The sequence below is a fragment of the Aquarana catesbeiana genome, linkage group LG01 (assembly GCF_042186555.1).
Source record: "Aquarana catesbeiana isolate 2022-GZ linkage group LG01, ASM4218655v1, whole genome shotgun sequence".
Classification (NCBI taxonomy): domain Eukaryota; kingdom Metazoa; phylum Chordata; class Amphibia; order Anura; family Ranidae; genus Aquarana; species Aquarana catesbeiana.
In genome coordinates this window covers 663,928,567-663,946,926 of record NC_133324.1, presented here as the reverse complement: position 1 = coordinate 663,946,926, position 18,360 = coordinate 663,928,567, and the positions used below count along the sequence as shown (strand labels likewise).

General features: G+C 39.5%; 1 protein-coding gene across 1 annotated transcript in view; it reads left to right on the top strand.

Annotated features, from left to right (window-relative positions):
* TBCK (TBC1 domain containing kinase) overlaps positions 1-18,360 on the top strand; it is a 458,935-nt gene that overhangs the window by 415,041 nt on the left and 25,534 nt on the right. Inside the window, exon 25 of the mRNA XM_073601952.1 lies at positions 4,996-5,155. Within this exon, the coding sequence (XP_073458053.1) occupies positions 4,996-5,155 (160 nt within the window). The remainder of the gene's footprint in view (positions 1-4,995; positions 5,156-18,360) is intronic.

Sequence of the window (18,360 nt, the reverse complement as noted above, 5' to 3'; positions counted from 1 at the left end):
TTTTTTTTTCAAACTTTTGGTCTTTTTTTTTTTTTTGTAAAAAAAAAAAAAAAAAAAAAAAAAACAGCAGTGATTTAATACCACTAAAGAAAGATCTATTTGTGTGGAGAAAATGATAAAAAATTTGTTTGGGTACAGTGTAGCATGACCGTGCAAGTGTCATTTAAAGTGTGACAGCGCTGAAAGCTGAAAAATGGCATGGGCAGGAAGGGGATGTAAGTGCCTAGTAGGCAAGTGGTTAATCAGGAACCAGAATTAGAGTGTGTTATTGCACAGAAAAATAATGATATATTGAGCGGCATTATATATTGTACAAAAAAAATTCACTGCACGTATGTAAGCACTTTTACAAGTACACATTCTTTATAGGGGAAACACCTGGCAGGTTGTATTGTGAAATGCAATTTAGAGTTTATTACAGGACCCCAAGTAGTCTGCAGTCATATGGTAAAAGTACTGCCTATGACTTCTGACTGAGGCTTGGCCTGTTTGCTGTGCCACAAAGGCAGCCACTGCCAATGACTGGAAATGTAGCCGAGAGGATCTTCTGCAGCACCTATATGTACTGTAAACAATACAGCACAGTGAACATGGGGGTACTCACAATATAGCCCCCCACATTGCAATATACTACAATTCACTTTAATGTAGCACAATACAGCACTATATAAAGCACTGCCCAGCACTGTGTAGTTTGGCAGCAATTTTCCCTCCCTGTCAGCTGTCCCTATCTACTCCAAGTCTTTAACACACACTGTCAAAAGGCTGCTGAGAACCTTGATTTTTCTAGGTAGGAGGCAGGAACATTAGACAATCCCTCATGTTGATCCTTATAAGCCACCTTACCAGAGAGGCCAGAGACCAAAAAAAATGGAATTGTTACAGGGCCTATTTAACAACACAGTAAGTCACCATATTGGTGGTGTTGGGTCACAGTTAACGTCACATTGGCTTTTTCTGTAAAAAAAAAAAAAAAAAAGTCACATTGACTGTGCAAACTCATGGTAGAGACACTCCATGTTGTCTACCGTTTCTCACAATAGACAATTTTACTCTTTTTACTTAAACTGCAGCAGGCACACAACATGTTCGATTCATGACCATACTGAATGTTTTGTTCAAGGGCTATGCAGATTAATGACTGGTCCACTTGCAGCAGAATAGCTGTGTGTGCTTGGAGTAAAAACTCACCTTATTCTACAAATAATCCCCCAGCAGATATGTAATATATCACCTGCATTCCTTACCAGCATATAGTATATACAAGTATAGAGGTGTAGCCCTCATTTGGGGGGGGTTATGAGAAATTGCCCTCCCCAAACAGGAATTAGCACTAAACCTGTAGGTACCTTGGCTAAGTTGGTTTGATAATAAAGCTGGCAGTGCCACAACTATTAATATATCTTTGCATGAGTTTTATACAAATTTAAGAAATGACCAGTGATTTTTTTAAATTTTTTTCTACTTGAAATGCATGAGTAAAAAATTAAGTCCTATTATCTGTTCTATTAATTCCCTATTACTCGTTGGTATAATATAACTTGTATATTATCCAACTAGATTTGATGGTGCCTTGCAACATCCATACATGGCAATATAACCGTTTACCGTAGTTAAATCCTTAGAAAGCCTTAAAATGTGTCTTTTTTTTTTTATTGCATGAGAAATCTCCTTCCAAAAACTTACAAAGACCGAATCAGATTTTTTTTTCGAATGGATGCAACCCAAATGATTGTTAGGTTGTTAGAATACATATATCGAGGAAACAGTCACACAAAGACATGTCTCTGTGAAGGAGCTTGTTGCTTGTATTAAAAAAATTAAAAAAAGCTATTTTTCCTTTATTATTTCTGGAGGAAACACAAAGAATTTGGCATAAATCAAAGGAACATATAATCACAAAGGCTGTAGTTAATTCTCCAGTGATTACATTTAGAACAAATAAAATAAATGTGTGCCTATATTATTGCTGGAGTAGAACCATTGAATCAGTGACTTAGACATGTGGGTGTGACCTCATCAGAGTAGTGTGGGGCACTGCTGAGACCTTTGTGCTGCTGGCAATTGTACTCCTACTATTAGTAGACAGGCCTGGATTTAACCATTCTTTAACTTTAGGCTGTTTTTCAATGTGTACTTTGCCCTTTTATCAACAATCTCTTCAATAGGCCGTATGCCTACCCTTTTTCGTTCTTATGATTCGTGAATGATTTGAAGCAAACAAGCCACACTGAGACAAGGCAAACACCGAAAGGGACACCGAACGATATCCTTATTCTTTGAAAATAATCCATATATAACTTAGTGGCCCTGTAATCTATTTTGCAATAAATAATTTCTTACTTTATTTTCTGCTTTTTTTTTAACATCCTCTGTGAGCTCCTTCTCTTTTTCCCTTCTCACTTCTGATTGTTCGGAATGGCAGTGCATGGTCATTGCGGTCATGTGCATTATTCAATACACATTACAAAACCCCCTAGGCCACAGTCCGTAGTCCATCCTAGGAGCAAGCACCATATGGTGGCTAAGTTCCTTCATACAGTGGGACCATGAAGAACAAACATAGCCTCCCTCTAACAAGAATTTGGATCGCAGCAGCAAAAAGGGGGTTTGGAGGGGGCTTAAAGCAAAATAACCTTTTTGAGTTAAGAATGTATACTCAGAGTCAAGTGTTACTTTAAGAAATCTTTGCTAATCCATGTAACACTTAGAAAATCCCAGTGAAATATAATACGTCCATTCCAACAGACATACATTTTCCAGTTCTTTGCAAGTAACCAGGTGACATCTGTGTTTTGGCTTTTTACTACCAGAGCCTGAACTTATACAACAGTAATTTTTCTTGTGCAATGCTTTAAAATACATTTTGATTGATATGCAAAAAAAACATGATGTGATGCAATGTGGCACTTAAAAACTTGGATAATACCTTGTTATACTGTGTTCATTAATGTGGTTTATGGAACTCATGAGTCTACAAATCTGTTCATAGTGTACCATTATGTTAATGGTCATTTTGATTGGGTATCAAGCTGCAGGACAAATCTGTAAGCTTGGGCTCTGGTCCCCATGGAACCTGGAAGTGTGAAAATATTACAGTGGGGCAAGGTCAAAATAACTTTGAATCTATAGATCTGATTCTCCTATGGGGGAGATTGGTGTTCCTGGGTTTTCACACCAGCAGTGGCCGATATAAGAGGATTGTGCAATTTCTGTCTATTTTTTACACATATTTGTTATTGCTGAGATTGAATCATGCGGATCTGGAACACCCCAAACTCTGAGATGGACAAGAACAAAGTCAAAATATGGCATGGAGCTCTGACTATTGTATTGTCTTAGACATATAAGAAGCACAGGGCTGACTTAAACAACCCTTTAATGATGTACTGTGAAGTGCAGTAACCCAAAGCAGCTAACCAAAACTCCTTCCCAATGAGCTAAAATCTGATTAATGTACTTTGCACATAGCCACTACACTTTGAATGGCCTTGTTAACTAATCCCATTAAGGTAGAAGATTAAGAATGTCATATTTTGTTATATAAGTGTTCCAAAGCTGACTTTTCAATAAATCAGGTGAAATGAAGAGCACACTTTATAGTCCCACCACACCTGAGGATAAAAACTGAAGACATAAGGATATATCATACTGAAGATGCAAAATTGATCTACAGCTTTCCTGGAAATACAGGTCTTAGCTTGCAAGTTGCATTAGAGACATTTTATAGGACACCTCTGTAATTTTGTGGAAAATTGAAGAAACACGCTCACAGTACATCTTGAAAATTGCTGGCCAGCCTAGACTTGTCAGAGATATATCCCATTTATCAGTTTCCTGAGGAGCCTAAAAACAAACTAAATAATATGGCCAAAGGGCTGCAAAAGTACAAGTGCTGTGAGATGTGTATAAGATCAGTACCTGTTACAACGGCAACAAAAGATTTAATCTGTTATTCTATCAGAGAATGGACAGCAACTAGTAAACTGCTAATTTGAGGCAGCAACAAAATCTTTGTCTGATGTTAACGTAATATAAATATGTACATAATAAAGTGGTAATGTTCTTCACTAGGTTTGTGTTTAGGAATATACAGATACAAAATACTGCATGTTTAAAAAAAAAAATCCTTAATCTTGTGTACATGATGACACAGTATGAAAAGTTATAGTGAATTTTCATTATCAGTTGTATGTTCTTGCCTAGAACATAATGCAATCATGTAATATTCAGACATCAGGTTGTGGCCAGTTGTGCAGATATGATCTGAATGATGATCAGCCATTTTTTGAATAAAGATTTCTTTCACAAGGGACTGGTGAGCATGCATGGTTAAGGTTATGAAGAAGGTAGGGCATAGAGAAGAATGACATTGCTGGCATTAACATATCTCAGACCTAGATATGGGTTAGACAGGGGCATTTTGGAGAGATCAGGGGTACCAACAGCTATGTGATGGTTTCACAATATGGTTTGAAGTCATCTTTATAAATGTAATCTGAAAATGAGCCTCTGCTTTTGTAAAATAACAATGAGACCTGTAAAACTTAATATTGAGTCTAAGTGCCTAGATAGACACTCTTCAAACAGTTTTAATTCCCCCATAAGTCTATAGGAATACAAAACCTGCTTGAAGTAGGTCAAATCCAGGCCAGAAGGAGGATGGCTGCAGTTCAGATGCACCTATCAATGAATTCTGAATAATACCTGAAACATCTTAAACGTATATCAAACTGATTCCATCAACATAAGCCTAAAGCCTGCTGACACAGGACCTAAAGATACTTGCTATAGTGTCTTCAGTCAGTTATGGATCACCAGTTCTAGCCACTGAAACCACTGTGTCATTAAGATTTCAGGCCCTGCAGACAGTTCTCTGATTTGTCAAAGTTTATGAATATAACACTATTAAACAGTGTTTAAAATTTTGACTTGATGTTTTACCTGTTTTTCCTCCCATCTCTGTGTACAAGTACCCTTAACTTTTGTCCTCAGCTTTAATCGTGGCCATATACCTGGGAGCATCAATATGCCCTTTGGTTCTGCATTCACAGCCGATGGAGAATTAGTACCAGGTCTAGCTAGCGCCACTCTTCAAAGTTTCAAAGGCAAAGTCATTGTGTCAGTTGGACATGTTTCATCAAATGCAGCTGAGGTAACATACTAAAAAGCGAATGTATTTGTTATTTATAGCTATTTGTGTGATATTGCAATACATTATATATATATATGGATATATATATATATATATATATATATATATATATATGTATATGTGGTGGAAACCAAGGACATGAAAATAGTTTTACTCCTTACCCTCTTAAATATTGACTAATCTGATGTTTGAAGGCATACCTTAAAAAAAGAAGACATAGGCAGTGTGTTTGTTCCATGCTTTAAAAGAGTAAATCCCACCACATTAAAATTTGTTTCAGGAAATTTGTTTTTAAACAAAAAAGGAAATCAATTTCAGACATGTGAATATCTTTTGTGTGCATGTTTGTCTGTAAGACATTCACAGTGGCATTTTTGTGTTGCAAAACCATAATTAACAGTATCAGAAATCTCTCATTGTATGATGTATTTGGTATCATATTGTCAAATATATGTTATATATTTTTAGTTATATATAGTTATATATTTTTACAGGGATAGTTTTATTTATATACAAAGTTTGTTCAAATCTGTCAGCTCGAATGTACTTCTTTCACTTGCACAGTCTCTTTTTGTTTAAATTGTCATGAAGACTCTAACCCTTAGGAAATAGTATATAGCTTCTGATCTCAGACTACCAGTGAGCATCTGTAAGAATCTAAATATCAACCCTTAACAAACTTAATAGTACTGCCTTACTTCTCAGGGATTACTTTATATCATTCACCATTATTACCCCCTGTCAGAGCAGAAGTGCCAAGCTGTAATGGTGTCCTGTCTCTTACCTACTCAAAATATTCTCATATAATAAAGATCCTGTCAGGATTGCATGAAAATAAACGAAAGGTTTTGATGACTGATAGCTTTACCCTTCTAGCAGCTCAGAAAGATTGCCAGTTATCAGCTCTGTGTTCATGCAGCAAGCAGATCAGCCTCTACGGGCCTTACAGTCTGACTACAGGCTAGCACATCTGCTCTAGCAGGGAGTGAATACAATGTATAGCACATAGGCCTAGCCGTGAGAGCCAAGGTTGCATTATATTATAGCAAATTAAAAGCAGAGATGTACATTCCTACTAATGCATATTCTTGACTAATCTTCAGAATAGATTAGATTCCATTTTCAGATATCTAATATCTTTATTAGTAAACTTTTTAGTGGAGACGCAGACAGCAATACAAATCTAGAAGAACTTCCGACCCTTTCACATTCTACCAAAAACAGAAAAAATGTTTTTGTTGGAGTTCTGCTCTTTATTCCCAGTAGTTCAATTTGCATTACAGTGCCTTGAAAAAGTATATAAACCCCTTGATATTTTCCACATTTTGTCATGTTACAACCAAAAACGTAAATGTATTTTATTGGGATTTTTCAAAATTCTTTACAAATATCTGAAAAGTGTGGCATGTATTTGTATTCAGCCTCCTTTACTCTGATACCCCTAACTAAAATCTAGTGGAACCATTTGCCTTTAGAAGTCACCTAATTAGTAAATGGAGTCAACCTGTGTGTAATTTAACCTCAGTATAATAACAGCTGTTCTGTAAAGCCCTCAGAGGTTTGCTAGAGAACCTTTTTGAACAAACAGCAGCATGAAGGCCAAGGAACACACCAGAAAGTTCAGAGATAAAGTTGTGGAGAAGTTTAAAGCAGGGTTAGGTTATAAAAAAAATATCCCAAGCTTTGACCATCTCGTGGTGCACTGTTCAATTCATCATTTGAAAATGGAAAGAGTATGGAAAAACTGCAAACCTACCAAGACATGGACGTCCACCTAAACTGACAGGCCGGGTAGGGAGAGCATTAATCAGAGAAGAAGCCAAGGGACCCATGGTAACTTTGGAGGAGCTGCAGAGATCCACAGCTCAGGTGGGAGACTCTGTCCACAGGACAACGATTAGTCCTGCATGCCACAAATCTGACCTTTATGGAAGAGTAGCAAAAAGAAAGCCATTGTTGAAAGAAAGCCATTAGAAGTCCCAATTGCAGTTTGCGAGAAGCCATGTGGGGCACACGGCAAACATGTGGGAGTAGGTGCTCTGGTAAGATGAGCCCAAAACTGAACTTTTTGGTCAAGAAACAAAACACTGTGTGGCAGAAAACTAACACTGTACATCACCCTGAACACACCATTCCCACTGTGAAACATGGTGGGGGCAGCATCATGTTGTGGGGTTGCTTTTCTTCACCAGTTGATGAAGCCAAATACAGGGCAATCTTAGAAGAAAACCTGTAATGCCTCATGCACACGGTTGGATTTTCCGATAGAAAATGTTTGATGGGAGCTTTGTGTTGGAAATTCCGACCGTGTGTAGGCTCCATCGGACATTTTCCATCGGAATTTCTGTCACACAAAATTTGAGATCTGGATCTCAAATTTTCCGACAACAAAATCCATTGTCGGAAATTCTGATCGTGTGTACACAATTCCGATGCACAAAGTTCCACACATGCTCGGAATCAAGCAGAAGAGCCGCACTGGCTATTGAACTTCATTTTTTTCCGGCTCGTCGTACGTGTTGTACGTCACCGCGTTCTTGGCGTTCGCAATATCCGACCAACTTTGAGTGACCATGTGTATGCAAGACAAGTTTGAGCCAACATCCGTCAGAAAAAAACATGTATATTGTTGTCCGAATGTGCGATTGTGTGTACGCAGCATTAGAGTCTGCAAAAAACTTGAGACTGGGGCAGAGGTTCATGTTCCAGCAGGACAACTACCCCAAACATACAGCTAGAGCTACAATGGAATGGTTTAGATCAAAGCATATTCATGTGTTAGTGGCCCAGTCAAAGTCCAGACTCAAATCCAATTGAGATTCTGTGGCAAGACTTGAAATTTGCTGTTCACAGACGTTCTCCATCCAATCTGATAGAGCTTGAACTATTTTGCAAAGAAGTATGAGCAAAAATTTCACTATCTAGATGTGCAAAGCTGGTAGACACATACTCAAAAAGACTTGCAGCTGTAATTGCAGTGAAAGGTGGTCCTACAAAGTATTGCCTCTGGGGGGCTGAATACAAATGCACGCCACACTTTTCACATATTTATTTGTAAAAAATGTTTAAAACCATTTATCATTTTCCTTCCACTTCACAATTATGTGACACTTTGTGTTGGTCTATCACATAAAATCCCAATAAAATACATTTACGTTTTTGGTTGTAACATGACAAAATGTGGAAAATTTCAAGGGTACTATTTCTCTCAATGCTGCTATTTGCTTTGTTTGTATACATTTTGTGTGGGCCCAGGCAATTCCTAAAACTTGATATTAAGCACATAAGCACACCAGCAAATAATTTTGCTTCAAGCATATATTGTAAAAAGTTATTTACTGTAAATAAAATACTGTATATATACATGAATACCAAGCGACTTTAAAGAGCACAGAACAATACAGAACACATAGTAAAGCATGGGGAAAATATATTAAAATTAGTATGGACTAACCTACTGTATAGCCAAGAGTGTACATAAATATAAGAACATATTACAAAAAGGTTTACCTGTTACAAGGTTTTGGAGGCATTATATCCCAGATTATTTGCCACAACGGGCCTATCATCCCATTAACATGACTACTCTTACATAGTGCTTGCTAGACCCAAAGAGCACTGATCCTAGATGGCTGTTGTGGAATGTTCCTGATTTTGTTTTTCTTTCTGTTTACCTACTTTCATTTTTTTTGTGTCAGGTAAGAGGTGTGCATACCAAATGTCTCTAACAAAAAAAAAATCTTTAAAACCTGACCTATAAAGGCTATTCTATTATTATATGAAATTTAAAGGCCTCCTAATTTTGCATGGGAGATATTTTAAATTGTCTATAGGAAGAACATTGTTATAGGTAGTGAAATAATGCCACAATGTTCTAATATGACTGGTCAAAAGTATACACAAAAAACACAATCATATTGAAACGTTTAAATATAAAAATGAGTCAGCTTAAATATACTGTATATTTGCAAAATAATTATTGATATTTATGGCCCTAATCCGTTTCTTATAATTTCATACCTATGTTTTTTATGCACTCTGTAGTTCAGATATGCTATGCTTAAAATCTTCTTACATGCAGACTGTGGGAGACCACCAGCACCTTCCAATTAGGAATGCAAAAAAAAAAACTGTGGCTTAAGTTTTTATCAATGATCCCATAGAGCTGCCAGTCAGTTTTACAGCTCTAATCTGCAGTTAACCAGTGTCAGTATTCTCACCAAAATATAACCTCATAACCTTCCTGTATTATGACAGGATAATTATACCACAGGTCATTTAGTAGGAAGTTAGGGAGAAAACAGAGAAAAGGACCACATCCGACAGACCCAGGAAAGCTTAGCAACTCTCTAAATGTGTTATGCCTTGTAAAGCTTACAAAAGTGTAATGTACTCTTAAGTGTTTGTGATGTCAGCTTGAAGGAATTCTGACTAGATCCTTCAGTTATAGAAAAAGTTTTCGTATATCGAGACAAACAAGACTAGTCATATAATGTATTATTTCTTTCCAACAATTAAATATGTAATGGAAAAGTTTAGAAATTATTATATTTGTTACCTTTATGTAGCCATTACCTATTTGATGATTGCATGCTTTGTATTTTACATTAAAGCGACTCTGTGGGAAAAAAATTAAACTGAGCTTTGGTGCCTGCAATAAATTACACTGCAGAGACTCATAGGGGATGGCCAGTAAGCTAGTCCTTATTTTCACATTGCCAAGGGAGAGGAGTAAAGGATAGATCCAGAATATAGAATACACTGTAAAGATAGGAAAACATTAACTTTTTTCTCATTCAAAGGAATATCAATATTATGTATACTATTTCCAAGCCAAATTTGAATAATATTGTTGCCTCTTGTATTTGAACATTGTGTCAGAAAATGTGGAGCAAACTTGTTGGAATTATTATGCAGTTATCTATCACACAGTAGCATATCATGGCTACCTACCCAATTAGGAGTTCTTGTTCTGATAATCTGAAATTATTTCTTGCAGGCATTTTGTATACGTGCCTTCCAGTCTCTTACATCGACTCTGTGAAATGTTTGACCACTTCTCCATGCACAATTCCTTCAATTTGCAAAATGTTTGCGGGTTTTCTTGCATTAACAGCCCGTTTCAAAATCTACCTACAAAATTTCAGTGGGAATCATATCTGGTCTTTGACCAGGGTAGTCCTTAACCCTCTATTTCTTCTTTTTGACGCTTTTCTTGGTGGGTTTTCTTATGTACTTTAGATCAGCATTGTGTTGAAAGACTCTTTTCCTGTTCAACTTTACTTTGTGGGCAGATGCTCCCACATTCACATCAAGCATACTTTGATATAATACAAAATGTGTAGTTGATTTGATGACTGAGAGCTGTCTAGGTCCTGAGCTGCCTACGTCCTGAGGCAGCAAATCAACCCTAAACCATACCATTTCCATCACCTTGATTCACAGTTGTTAAGGGGGTTCTTCTCCTACTTGTTCAATTATAACACTAATTGAAGAGTGAGTGAGTGTGTGTATGTTTTTCTGTATGTGTGTGTATATATATATATATATATATATATATATATATATATATATATATATATATATACACAATTTTTTTATCATAAATCTGTACTGTATTGCTTTTAACAATAGCTACATGCATTGTGTTCCACAGCTCAAAACTTAATTTGACTACATGATTGAAAATGAAATTTGCCTAACAATATTTAGGCCACCTTGATTAGCAAGATCATGAATCTTTCCCCATCATACCTTGTTAGGTCCGCAGACCTAAATTTAAACGTAAATGGCTCTGCTGCTACTTCCATCATATCAAAATTTATGTGTGCCACCACTTGTGGCAAGCTCCCATTCTTACTGAATTGAGTTGCCATGCAAACTATTGTGCTTATTCCCCAATTCCAGTGGCATTACCAGGGCATAGTAGTAGCTTTTAAATGCCAGCTTTTAACCAGCCACATAGTGTAGGTCAATATAAACATGGTTGAAATGAAGGAATTCTAGAACCAGCTCATTTAGTAAGGTGAGCAGAGCAACAGTTTCTGCTTCAGAAATAAGAGTTGGTGCTAGTTCCCAGACTATACAGTAGTCACTGTCATGTGAAATTGGAACTAGGTGTAAGTTGTCTACATAAGTGAAAAGTGAACTGGTTAGCTCTGTGCATGATTTAGCAATGGATACCACTTTAAAATGAACGCAGTCAAACGTCATCTGAGTACAGTGACAACATCATGTTTATGATATGCCTTATGGAAGATCATGTATCTGCTGTTAGAATGTTCTGGCATTTTGGTTAATGTGTACTTGTTATGACGATAACACACTCAACCTCACCCTGCACAGAGATTCCCCAGCTCATGGACAAAATTCTTAGCACCAGCAGTAGGGCAGGTTAACTAAGTAGTTAACCCTTTACACACATACAATAGAAATGTGCACCATTCACAGCATCTACTGTTCCAAGTCTGACCCTTAAAAAAAAAAAAAATGCATCACTTGTTGCCACTGCCAGACATGAATGGAACAGAATTTGCACTACAGTAGCTTCTTTAGAGAGGCAACGTTTCTAATTTCAAGTTAAAGCATTCAGAGATTCAACTTAGGGAAATTTAAATATTGTTTTATTAAAAAGAAAACTGACATAAGCAACAGTAAAATAAAAGGGTTTAAAAATGAAAAATACCTAAATTGGACCTTCATCCTTCCCATCCACTTCCTCCCGTTTCCTTCCTCTCATACAGTTGGGTATTTTTTTTAATTTTTTTTGAGTGGAAAATAGCTTTCTCTGAAACCCCTCCTCACGCTTCCTTGTTGACAGGTACCCGCTCTGACTTCCAGGTAAGATTGCCATTGGGGCTCTAAGACATTTCCAGCCCTTCCTCCTCCTAGATACTCACAGCTGAGATGTTTTTTCTGAGCACAGCTGAGGATCTTTTTCTATCCATTCTCAGTTTCTGCTGCTTTTTACTCACTTCGCTGCAGATGTATGGACTAATCTCTCTGAATTTGGATTATTAGGTTTCAGACTGCATTTTATGAATTGTGTATAGGAATTTTTATTTGTAATATAAATTTTTAGGGATGCACCGAAATTTCGGCCGCCGAAACATATCAGCCGAAAATGGCCTTTTCGGCAAAATGCTAAAAGGGAAATCTCACCGATAACGGCACTGGAAATGGGGCGGGGTGCCGCCCAGTACAGGGATTTTGTTCTGGAGCGTCCCAGTCCAGTCCTCTCCTCCCCTCCCCTGCCTCCCTCCTCGAGGAGGCGGCTGAAAGCCAAGAACAGTGCTCTATCTATGGAGGAAAGCTGTCAGCACACAGCATTAAGGAGCAGCTTGTCGGTATGATCAGCAGGAGGAGTATTATCAGTGTGCAGCACCGCGGGGGTTAAGAGTGCAGGACTTCTTGTTTGACATGCTGTTAGAAACAGTGAGCCTGCTCGGTGAGGCATTGTTGGACACTAATAGATGACACTGATGGGGAGGCACTGATGGGTATTGATTGGCAGCACTGGTGGGCACAGATTGGCAGCATTGGTGGGCACTGTTGGGACTGCCCTGATAATCAGGACACTGATTATCAGTGTACGTGTCCCTTTTACAGAAGCTGCTTATCAGCTTTAGTCTCCTTTCCTCGCGCTGTCAGCATGAGGAAAGGAATGCCGATAACCGGCTTCTGTTTACATCGTGATCAGCTGTGATTGGACACAGCTGATCATGTGGTAAAGAGACACTGTCTGGCTCTTTACCGTAATCTGTGATCAGCAGTGTAGGGAAGACACTGCAATCACAAAGCATGCCACTGCGGCGGACGTGATCACGGGAGGACGGGATTATATGACACACTCCCAGAACTGGCCAGCCATTCGGCTATAGCGGGGTCAGCATGTGGTTAAAATAAGTACACCTGTTTCCAAGGGAATAACTACAGATCACGGGGACTAAACTACTTTAAAGCATGCCTAAAACAGAATCAGGATAGGTAGCAGGATTGCTGTCAGCATAGTCAGTACATACTAGCAACCAATGTAGAGACAATAAAAGTCATCAGGGAAGTGAGGGCAACTGTGCAGAAAACGAATTGTTAACCACTAGCTCCCTGCCCACTGTCATATGACGGCGGGACGAGAGAGCTGTTGTTCTGGGCGGACGTCATATGATGTGATCGCCCTCCCGAGCCAATAGGGGGTGCACACGCGTGCCCACCGCGTCGCTCGGGACACGATGCGCGTGCCCGGCAGGCCCCAATGTCCGCCAGGCACCCGCGATTGCCGGGTAACAGAGCAGGACCGTGGATCTGTGTGTGGAAACACACAGATCCACGTCCTGTCAGAGGAGAGACCGATGGTGTGTCCCTTGTACATTGGGACACCGATCGGTCACCTCCCCCAGTCAGTCCCCACCCTCCACAGTTAGAATCACTCCCCTAGAACACACATTAACCCCTCGATCACCCCCTAGTGTTAACCTCTTCCCTGCCAGTCACATTTACACAGTAATCAATGCATTTTTATAGCACGGATCGCTGTATAAATGTGAATGGTCCCAAAAATGTGTCAAAAGTGTCCGATATGTCCGGCGCAATATCACAGTCACAATAAAAATCGCTGATCGCCGCCTTTACTAGTATTAAATAAATAAAAATGCTATAAATCTATCCCCTATTTTGTAGACGCTATAACTTTTGCACAAACCAATCAATATACGCTTATTGCGATTTTTTTTTTTTTTTACCAAAAATATGTAGAAATATACATATTGGCCTAAACTGAGGAAAAAATGTATTTAAAAAAAAAATAAAAATTGGATATTTATTATAGCAAAAAGTTAAAAATATTGTGTTTTTTCAAAACAGCGCAATAAATAAAAACCGCAGAGGTGATCAAATACCACCAAAAGAAAGCTCTATTTGTGGGGGGAAAAATGATAAAAATTTCATTAGGGTGCAGTGTTGCATGACCGTGCAATTGTCATTCAAAGTGCAACAGCGCTGAAAGCTGAAAAATGGCTTGGGCAGGAAGGGGTTGAAAGTGCCCAGTATTGAGGTGGTTAAACTTTATTTTCCAGCTCCCAGATTTTCAGCTTGTTCTGAAAGAGGTGGTCTAGTAGTTATAATAAGGAATAAAACTAGAAAGAGTTGGCATAGTAACAGTATCGGTTATTAGCTAAGGAGGGGAAGCACACTGGGAATCAGAAGAACAACTGATTAGGTATACAGAGTTAATTTCAGTAAGAGCAATATGTCTGCATTGCTTGGACAGCTAAACAAATGCAGTTTGCTGCTCAAAGAATGGTGGATTTAAGACTAGTGACAATCCTGGAGACTATACCTATGCATCTTTTATCAACTATACCAAATTGTTAAGTGGTATTAAAACCAAAAATGTAATATATTCAGCTTACCAATCCTTAGATGTAGTTGGATGCATTAGTTTTCTTTTTTTCTTTTTTCCTTTATATCATCTAGTGATCCAGCCAGTTACACACTTCCGGTCATATGGTTTCTGCATTCTGGATGAAGTAGTAAAGCAGACACCATTGGACAGCAGCATTGCCATTCTGGGCAGGGAAGTGTTAGACTAATATGTTTTTGATGGACTTGACTAACAAGCTGAACTCCAGCGAACACTTTATAATCAGATACAGCAAACAGCCTTTTTCCTTTTAGAATAAAGATTTTACATAAATGAAGAAAAACTGAGGCGCTTTACAGGCATTTTAGCGCTATAAATAGCGCCTGTAAAGCGCCTCTCATGCCACCCCAGTGAGGCGCTGTGCTTGCAGGACAGCCTGCAAAGTCCCACAAGCAGCTCCTGCACCGTCCTGCCTATTGAAATCAGTGGGTAGCGCTGCCGAAGCACCTGCAAAGCACTTCAGCAGAGACGCTTTGTGGGAGCTTTTAACCCCTTGTTAACCCCTTCTTTGGGGTTAAAAGCGCCCTGTTCCTGCCCGCACAGCGCCGGTATAGCGCCGCTAAAACTAGCAGCGTTTTACAGCTAACGCTCAGGCAGTCTGAGTGTGAAAGTAGCCTTGATTGGTACAGAACTGAATATGTATTATCTTCACATTCACACAGAGTTTCTGTATTAGATTCGCTCAAAAAAAACCCTAATGGGGCCAACTGCCTGCTAAATAACGGCTATGGCTGTAAACAAATCTGCAATTAAGCAGCAGCAATCAGAGCTGAAATTAAAAAAATATCCCAATCCTCGAACATCCCTGGGAGCACCATTGAATCCACTATTAAAAATGGAGAGAAGTACAAAGTGGGTATGGAGGAAATTAGTCAGAGAAGCAGCCAAGGGCTCAGTGGTTCTCAAAAACAGCTCTAACCCCAGAGAACAGAAAACAAAATCTTCTGGACATCACAGTGGTACTCCTACCGCATTCATAAAATGCAGTTATAGAATTCTCTCTGCCTAACATGGCAAAGAAAATTCTGTAATTATAGATAAGGCAGGACTTACTTGCTATAGTCATGTGACTGGTCTCTCTTGCCCTCTTTATTTTTTCATTTATTTGGATAACACACTACTTACTTTGCAGTACGGAAACAAATGGAGCAATGTGCACATTTGTAAACCTCACTGCTATGCTTTTTAAATGCAATTTTTTTTTATATATAACAGCTGTGGTTGGGCTGCTATATAAATGCAGCTCTATGGGTGGGAAAAAAACCCTGCATGATGGTGTCAGTGAAAATGGTCAGAATTAAGGGCAAACTGGAGGGGGGCATACAGTGGGAACGGAAAGTATTCAGACCCCCTTAAATTTTTCACTCTTTGCTATATTACAGCCATTTGCTAAAATCATTTAAATGCATTTTTTTTCCTCATTAATGTACACACAGCACCCCATATTGACAGAAAAACACAAAATTGTTGACATTTTTGCAGAGTTATTAAAAAAGTAAAACTGAAATATGACATGGTCCTAAGTATTCAGACCCTTTGGTCAGTATTTAGTAGAAGCACCCTTTTGATCTAATACAGCCATGAGTCTTTTTGGGAAAGATGCAACAAGTTTTTCACACCTGGATTTGGGTATCCTCTGCCATTCCTCCTTGCAGATCCTCTCCAGTTCTGTCAGGTTGGATGGTAAACGTTGGTGGACAGCCATTTTTAGGTCTCTCCAGAGATGCTCAATTGGGTTTAAGTCAGGGCTCTGGCTGGGCCATTCAAGAACAGTCACAGAGTTGTTGTGAAGCCACTCCTTCGTTATTTTAGCTGTGTGCTTAGGGTCATTGTCTTTTTGGAAGGTAAACCTTCGGCCCAGTCTGAGGTCCTGAACACTCTGGAGAAGGTTTTCGTCCAGGATATCCCTGTACTTGGCCGCATTCATCTTTCCCTCAATTGCAACCAGTCGTCCTGTCCCTGCAGCTGAAAAACACCCCCACAGCATGATGCTGCCAACACCATGCTTTACTGTTGGGACTGTATTGGACAGGTGATGAGCAGTGTCTGTTTTTCTCCACACATACCACTTAGAATTAAGGCCAAAAAGTTTTATCTTGGACTCATCAGACCAAAGAATTTTATTTCTCACCATCTTGGAGTGTCATGACCTTGCAGTAATACATTCATGACCTGTCTGTCTCTTACCTGGTCTGTGTATCAGCCTTGAGGCTTGTACTCTCACACCTGCATGCTTAAGTAATCTTCCCTCTGTGTGGCTCCACCCTAGCCTCAACCGGAACCACTATTTAACACCGTATTCTCCAAGCCTGCCTTGCCGTGCAATATTGTGTGTTTGACTTCCTGTTTGCCGTGTGCTCTAAGTTTGTCTCTGTCTCTGTTCCGATCTTGGCATGTTCCCGACTATCCCTGTCTGCTTGTGACCCTGACCTTTGGCGCGTTCTCGACTATCCCTGTTTGCCTGTGACCCTGACTTTTGGCGTGTTCTCTGTTATCCTTGTCTGCTAGTCGCTCCGACATTTGGCTACCTCCTTACTATCCCTTGCTGTCCTGGGCTGCTGTTTCCTCTCCATCCTCCTATAGCCTACCGTGAGCGTGAGCTGGGAGACCCTGGGGGTCACGACCTGGAGCCAGTTGCAGCCCAGTCCATCCTCACCACTAGAGGCTCTGGTGAACATCTGCTGGCTCTTGGACTCCGTGCCATGGGGAATCTATGCTCTAACTCACTGTGGGATCCGTGTTGGTGCTCCAGGGGACCTGCCTTCCTGAACCACCCCGAGTTCCATCTGCAGCAGTCAGCCTTAGGGTCCACTATCATAGCAGTGCACTCCTGACCCCAACGGGGTGCATCTGTCACCTGGATACAGGTGACCTGACATGGAGTCCTTCAGGTGTTTTTTAGCAAACTCCATGTGGGCTTTCGTGTGTCTTGTACTGAGGAGAGGCTACTGTCAGGCCACTCTGCCATACAGCCCTGACTGGTGGAGGGCTGCAGTGATAGTTGACTTTATACAACTTTCTCCCATCTCCCGACTGCATCTCTGGAGCTCAGCCACAGTGATCTTTGGGTTCTTCTTTACCTCTCTCACCAAGGCTCTTCTCCCGAAATAGCTCAGTTTGGCCGGAGGGCCAGCTCTAGGAAGGGTTCTGGTCATCCCAAACCTCTTCCATTTAAGGATTATGGAGGCCACTGTGCTCCTAGGAACCTTAAGTGCAGCAGAAATTTTTTGTAACCTTGGCTAGTTCTGTGCCTTGCCACAATTCTGTCTCTGAGCTCTTCAGGCAGTTCCTTCGACCTCATGATTCTCATTTGCTCTGACATGCACTGTGAGCTGTAAGGTCTTATATAGACAGGTGTGTGGCTTTCCTAATCAAGTCCAATCAGTATAATCAAACACAACTGGACTCAAATGAAGGTGTAGAACCATCTCAAGGATGAATAGAAGAAATGGACAGCACCTGAGTTAACTATATGAGTGCCACAGCAAAGGGTCTGAATACTTAGGATCATGTGATATTTTATTTTTTATTTTTTAATAAATCTGCAAAAATGTCAATAATTCTGTGTTTTTCTGTCAATATGGGGTGCTGTGTGTACATTAATGAGGAAAAAAATTAACTTAAATGATTTTAGCAAATGGCTGCAATATAACAAAGAGTGAAAAATTTAAGGGGTCTGAATACTTTCCATCCCCACTGTATGTGTAAAAAGCACTGTAAATCCATAACATCATTGGCATTCCCGCCATTAAATCATTTTTATACAGTTCATTGTTACTGGAAAAGT